This window comes from Bison bison, unplaced genomic scaffold (genome assembly GCF_000754665.1).
Source record: "Bison bison bison isolate TAMUID 2011002044 unplaced genomic scaffold, Bison_UMD1.0 scf7180017864291, whole genome shotgun sequence".
In the NCBI taxonomy this organism is placed as follows: Eukaryota; Metazoa; Chordata; class Mammalia; order Artiodactyla; family Bovidae; genus Bison; species Bison bison.
Genome location: NW_011494863.1, coordinates 4,273,721 through 4,281,067, shown reverse-complemented (window position 1 = coordinate 4,281,067; position 7,347 = coordinate 4,273,721). Strand labels below are relative to the sequence as shown.

The 7,347-nt window shown below is 38.5% G+C and overlaps 1 protein-coding gene across 1 annotated transcript in view; it reads left to right on the top strand.

Moving 5' to 3' along the window:
- Positions 1-7,347, top strand: part of NR3C1 (nuclear receptor subfamily 3, group C, member 1 (glucocorticoid receptor)) — a 121,427-nt gene that overhangs the window by 83,312 nt on the left and 30,768 nt on the right. Inside the window, exon 4 of the mRNA XM_010850446.1 lies at positions 1,446-1,609. Within this exon, the coding sequence (XP_010848748.1) occupies positions 1,446-1,609 (164 nt within the window). The remainder of the gene's footprint in view (positions 1-1,445; positions 1,610-7,347) is intronic.

The window sequence follows — 7,347 nt, the reverse complement described above, 5'->3', positions numbered from 1 at the left end:
CTCCAAAATCACTGCCGATGGTGACTGCAGCCATGAATTTAAAAGACGCTTACTCCTTGGAAGGAAAATCATGACCAACCTAGACAGCATATTAAAAAGCAGAGACATTACTTTGCCAACAAAGGTCTGTCTAGTCAAGGCTATGTTTTTTCCGGTGGTCATGTATGGATGTGAGAGTTGGACTGTGAAGAAGGCTGAGCACCGAAGAATTGATGCTTTTGAACTGTGGTGTTGGAGAAGACTCTTGAGAGTCCCTTGGACTGCAAGGAGATCCAACCAGTCCATTCTGAAGGAGATCAGCCCTGGGATTTCTTTGGAAGGAATGATGCTAAAGCTGAAACTCCAATACTTTGGCCACCTCATGCGAAGAGTTGACTCATTGGAAAAGACTCTGATGCTGGGAGGGATTGGGGGCAGGAGGAGAAGGGGACGACAGTGGATGAGATGGCTGGATGGCATCACTGACTCAATGGACATGAGTTTGAGTGAACCCCAGGAGTTGGCGTTGGACCAGCAGGCCTGACGTTCTATGATTCATGGGTTCGCAAAGAGTCGGACACAACTGAGTGACTGAACTTGGAGTTTATCAGCCTAACTGCTTAAAGTAACAAATTATTACTTTACAATTATTTTATTACAATTTATTACAATTATTTACAATTATCTTAACTTTTATTCCTAAAACAGAAGAAAAAGATGTTACTTAATAAATATAATTTCTAACCATGTTGACAACCCAATTTCTTAAGTTAGTTTGTTCTGTGAATTAGTTTAAGCATATTTATAATTGATATTTAATCATGTTATTAGTTGCATTAATAAAGAGACAACTAACACCCAATCAAAGTTTATTCCTAAATATTATCTCTTTTAGAGAATAGGCTGATTAAGAATATTGCAGAGAGAAATTTCTTATATAGGTGGAATCTTTGGGGGGAAGATGGGTAATACTGTATCTCTTGATCATGGTGGTAATTACACAATTATTCCTTTAAAGATGATTGTAAACAGATGCTAAGCAACTAAAAATTATATCTAAGCAAAGCACAATTTCACCATTCTTCTTAAAGGATGTTTTTTTTGTTTTGTTTTTTGGGTTTGTTTTTTTTTTTTGGCCATGCTGCGTGATGTGGGATTTCAGTTTTGACCAGGGATTGAACCTGGGACTGTGGACATGAAAGTGCCAAATCCTAACCACTAGACCTCCAGGGAACTTCTAAGGGATACTTAAAAATAAATGACCTGACTCTTAATTTTGTATAGAAGAATAAAACATTATTTGACTATGTCTAGGTAGGATTTTTTTAATGCTTGCCAGTATTTGAAATACATACGTTCAGTGTGAACATGTTTACTGTGGAGTGAAAAGGTAAGAGAACTGTATTTTGATAATTCTCTGACAGTCATGATAATTAAATCCTAACACTACTTTCTTCCTTCTCTAGCCCTGGAATGAGACCAGACGTAAGTTCTCCTCCATCCAGTTCCTCAGCAGCTACGGGACCACCTCCCAAACTCTGCCTAGTCTGCTCTGATGAAGCTTCAGGATGTCATTATGGGGTCTTGACTTGTGGAAGCTGTAAAGTATTCTTCAAAAGAGCAGTGGAAGGTAGTGTGTGTTTTGAAGAGTTTTATTTTTCCTCTATTTGGTTCCTTTTTCTCAGACTGGATTCTGTATGCAAAGCCTGTTAACACTAGAAGTCATTAAAATCAGGGAGAGGAGGGTGGCTCCTAACTCTTCTGGTGGGAAAAAGATACTTTTAAAAGCAAACTAAGATAAAACAGACAAGTTATAATTGAAGGGAGGGAGTATGGTCAGAGAATGGAAAATAACCATAAGAAAGTGCTATGCATGTGAAATGATGGTTTTAGGTTTCGGCAGTAACTAGTGCTCATTGTATTAGTATTATCGACTTTAATTCCCATCAGTTAGCTAGTTTTAGAGCCACCAACTATTGTAGTCTGGCAAAAATGAGTGATAATGAGGGGGAAAAGTGTTTTGTTTTCTAATAAGCCAGGGCTGTGCTATGTGATATAAATGTGATGTAAGGACCTCCCACTGTCCTCTGGGAGGTCACAGTCTACTTGGAAGTGAAAGATGAGTTCATAGTTACAAGGTACAGAGATTATAATACAGAGGATCAAGTGACAAACTGCCTGGGGAGGTCAGGAAAAGTGTTTAAAAGAAAGTGATTTCACTTGACAAATATTATATTCATATAATGTTTACCCTTGTTACAGACTCAGTCTGCCCGTCACCTCCTTAAATTCATTCCATAAGCAAATTACTGAAGTCACACTAAATATTACCAGTGAATCCTTTTGGGAAAAACTGTTGTGTAAAGTAGTTATTTGTAAAGCAGTTAGAAGGCAGTGTGGCCTGAACGGATTACCTAAAGCTCTGATTAGATAATTATATTTTTTAAAAATTAATATATTTATTCACAGTACATGAAGTACTATTATTTGGCTTCAGTTGTGTTTGCATATGCTTAAGGGTTAGATGAGTCATTTTCTTTTGTTTGGATTGCTTTTAATACATTAGCAAACTATAAAATTACTTACGTTATTCCATAGAGAGCACAGGAATTCAGGCTTTAACCAGCTTGGTTATCACCCAACAACTGAGTAGAGTCATTAAGTAAGCTCATCCCTAATTAATGCAGTGCTACTGACAAAGTAGATGTTACAGCGTCTTCTTGTCCTCACTTTACTTTATTCAGCACTTTCTTCACTGATTAGTTCTGTCCATTGTGTAAATGTGATAACAGTGTTACAGCATTCCTGTATATAATAAGTAATATTGACAGATTCAATTCTGAAAGTGAAATTCAGAATGAGACAATGGAGCCCTAAAAGAAATACAGGTATTAAAAAAAATTTTTTTTCACTCTCCCTCATTTTAACTAAAATTATTTCTTTAAAATGGGGCTACAAATTCCAGTTCCAGTGCCTACAGGGACTGAGTATGTGTCATTCTGGCCAAATACAATACCAAATGAGTGAAGAAGGGCAGTCACTGATATTAGAGGGTGCAAGCATGCCTTACCTAAAAGCGTCCAAATGCAATTTAAAAAGAAAAGAAAAGCTAAATATATTACAAGTATGAAAAGCTAAATATATTACAAATAAGACATCACTGCAGGCCATATGTCCCTTAGGCTTTAGGATTAAATTCTCTGCTTTAGAATTAAATTCCTACACGTGCTTTTAGCTATGAGTATGTGAATATTAGCTATGCTCTTGCAAAATATATATACGTATTTCAGTTAAATATGAGATAGCTAGATTACATGATAAACAAGAAAAGGTTAAAATGTAAACTGTGTTAAGTAAATCCTTTATTTGGATTTAAATTTTCTGCGTGGTCCCTTCCAGCTCTAAAATTCTGTAATCACTTGCTAACCTAATTTGTAGCAGATCTTCCCAACCCAGGGGTTGAACGTGGGTCTCCTGAATTGCAGGTAGATTTTTTCCCATCTGAGCCACCAGGGAAGCCCTAAGTAAATCCTTTATTTGGATTTAAATATTCTCCAGAGTCCCTTCCAGCTCTAAAATTCTGTAATCACTTGCTAACCTAACTCACAGCAGATCTACTTTTCCCTTTCTAGATATGATGGGAATCTGTTTTAAGCCCATATACAGATTTTAGAGCACTTTCTTGAACAGTTACAAAGATGAATCTTGTGTGATTTTCATTACACTACATTCATTCCATTTTTAATACTTGCCAGAAATTATAGGTTATCCACCAGACATAGTATCATAAAGATCCAAAAGTTAAATATTTTTAGAAAATTTGTACAAGTTTTACTTATCCATACAAGCCAGATCAAGGATTGAGATTTTGAATTTTATTCATTATTCTGTAAGTTACTTTCTGTGTACAGAAAAGAATTTGGATAGCTTCTTTTCTTCAGATGTATATTAGTTCAGTGGTCTTTTTTCACTGAGTCCCTTCTTCTTATGCTCCCTTAGCACAAATTGCATATAATCTTTGTGGTAGGTCATAATGGAGACAGACACATGCTACTTTTATTAATAATTTACCAAGTACTATGTTTTACGTATGTCATACTTCCCTGGGTCAGGAAGATCCCCTGGAGAAGGGAATGGCAACCCACTCCAGTATTCTTGTCTGGGAAATCCCATAGACAGAGGAGCCTGGCGGGTGACAGTCCATGGGGTAGCAAAGAGACACAACTGAGTGACTAGCACACCCAAGTACTATGTTTTATATATGTCATACTACTAAATTAGCAGTTCTATGAGCTCTTAAATGCTCTTATGATCCATATTTGATACACTAGGGAACTGACACTCACAGCTTAAGCAACAGACTTAGGATTCAAGCATAGCTATCTGCAAACAGGCTCTTAACCTCAGTGCTACACTGACTTGAAAGGATAAAAATCTCAACTCCTGGCAGTTTATAATCTAGTTAGATACTGAGATGAAAGCAATAACAAAGGAATTATTTATAGTGTTTATTGAGTGCTTACAATGTGTTCAGTTCAGTTCAGTCGCTCAGTTGTGTCTGACTCTTTGTGACCCCATGAACCGCAGCACGCCAGGCATCCCTGTCCATCACCAACTCCCAGAGTTTACCCAAACCCATGTCCATCGAGTCAGTGATGCCATCCAACCATCTCATCCTGTGTCATCCCCTTCTCCTCCTGCCCTCAGTCTTTCCCAGCATCAGGGTCTTTTCAGATGAGTCAGCTCTTCACATCAGGTGGCCAAAGTATGGAGTTTCAGCTTCAACATCAGTCCTTCCAAAGACCACCCAGGACTGATCTCCTTTGGAATGGACTGGTTGGATCTCCTTGCAGTCCAAGGGACTCTCAAGAGTCTTCTCCAACACCACAGTTCAAAAGCATCAATTCTTTGGCACAGCTTTCTTCACAGTCCAACTCTCACGTCCATACATGACCACTGGGAAAACCATAGCCTTGACTAGATGGCAGTATTTTTAATATGCTGTCTAGGTTGGTCATAACTTTCCTTCTAAGGAGTAAGCGTCCTGTAATTTCATGGCTGCAATCACCATCTGCAGTAATTTTGGAGCCCAGAAAAAAAAAAAAAAGTCAGCCACTGTTTCCCCATCTATTTGCCATGAAATGATGGGACTGGATGCCATGATCTTAGTTTTCTGAATGTTGAGCTTTAAGCCAACTTTTTCACTCTCCTCTTTGACTTTCATCAAGAGGCTCTTTAGTTCTTTTTGACTTTCTGCCGTAAGGGTGGTGTCATCTGCATATCTGAGGTTATTGATATTTCTCCCGGCAATCTTGATTCCAGCTTTGCTTCCTCCAGCCCAGCGTTTCTCTTGATGTACTCTGCATATAAGTGTGTTACAATGTGTTAGGCACTATTTTAAGAATGTTCTTCACAACTGCCTTTAACCCTTGCAGAAGCACAGTGAGGTAGATGCTGGATGCTGATTTTCCAGCTTTACAGATGGAGAAACCGGGAGCTCAGAAAGGTTAATAAACATTACTGAGATCACACAGCTAGGCAGCAGAGCTGCAATTCAGACCAAGGGCTTCCTAGCAACCTTGCCAAGTGTACTTTGCACTATACTACACTGTTTTGAGAGCAGCAAAGAAGCTGAAGCTTTCAAGCTGTCTAACTCAAGCTGACAGTCACAGCTCACATTTGAAACTTGGGTACTTCCAGCAGAGTATGTACAAATAACAGAAAACCCTAGATGATACCGTTTGCTGTGTGGCTCGTTTCCTGTACTCTGTTAATTATCTTGATCATGTCCATGTATCATTCTTCTGTTTACTACCTAGTATTTTTCTTGGATCACTCTTTTTTATAACTTAATTTATTTAAAATAACTATTAGTTTTACTATCCCTACTGTGTTAGTTATCTGTTGATGTGTAACAAATGACCCCCCAAATTAGTGGCTAGAAACAACAGATGTTAATTATGTCACACAGTTTTCTTAAGAGTCAGGAATTTGGGAGCAGCTTATTAGCTGGGTAGTCCTAGGACTCTCATGAAGTTATATTCAGACTGTTGGTGGAAGCTGCAGTCATCTGAAGGTTTGACTGGGGCTACAAAATCTTCCAGCTCATCAGCACTGCTTTTGGCAGGAAGCTTCAGTTCCTCATTATGTGGGTCTCTTCTAATGCTGCTCTCAACATAGCAACTGGCATGCCCCAGAACAAATGATCCACAGGGAGAGACTGTGATGAATATGAGAATGTATTTTCTTTATTACTTAATCTCAGATGTGACATAATCACTTTGGCCCTATTTTGTTGGTCACACGCCAGTCCTGGTATAGTGTGGGAAGGGTAATCAGAGTGTGATTACCAAGAGACAAAGACCACTGAGGGTCAGCTTGGAGGCAGGCTACAACTTCTACCAGAAATAATCAGTTTTTGGCATTTGATTCTGGTTTTTTTTTTTAATTTATTTATTTTAGTTGGAGGCTAATTGCTTTACAATATCGTGGTGGTTTTTGTCATACATTGACATGAATCAGCCACAGGTGTACATGTGTGCCCCATCCCATCCCTCTGGGTTGTCCCAGTGCACCAGCTTTGAGTGTCCAGTTTCGTGCATCAGACTTGGACTGGTCATCTATTTCACATATGGTAATTATACATGTTTCAATGCTGTTCTCTCAAATCATCCCACCCTAGCCTTCTCCCACAGAGTCCAGAAGTCTGTTCTTTACATCTGTGTCTCTTGCTGTCTTGCATATAGGGTCATCATTACCATCTTTCTAAATTCCATATGTATGCATTAATATACTGTATTGGTGTTTTTCTTTCTTGACTTACTTCACTCTGTGTAATAGGCTCCAGTTTCATCCACCTCATTAGAACTGATTCAAATGCATCTTTTTAATAGCTGAGTAATATTCCATTGTGTATATGTACCAAAACTTTCCTATCCATTCGTCTGCTGATGGATATATAGGTTGCTTCCATGTCCTAGCTATAGTAAACAGTGCTGCAGTCAACAGTGGGTACATGTGCCTCTTTCAGTTCTGGTTTCCTCAGTGTGTATGCCCAGCAGTGGGATTGCTGGGTCATATGGCAGTTCTAGTTCCAATTTTTTAAGGAATCTCCACGCTGTTCTCCATTGTAGCTGTACTAGTTTGCATTCCCACTAACAGTGTAAGAGAGTTCCCTTTTCTTCACAACCTCTCCAGCATTTATTGTTTGTATACTTTTTGATAGCAGTCATTCTGACCAACGTGAGATGGTAAACCTCATTGTGGTTTTGATTTGCATTTCTCTGATAATGACTGATGTTGAGCATCTTTTCATGTGTTTGTTACAGCTGTATGTCTTCTTTGGAGAAATGTCTGTTTAGTTCTTTG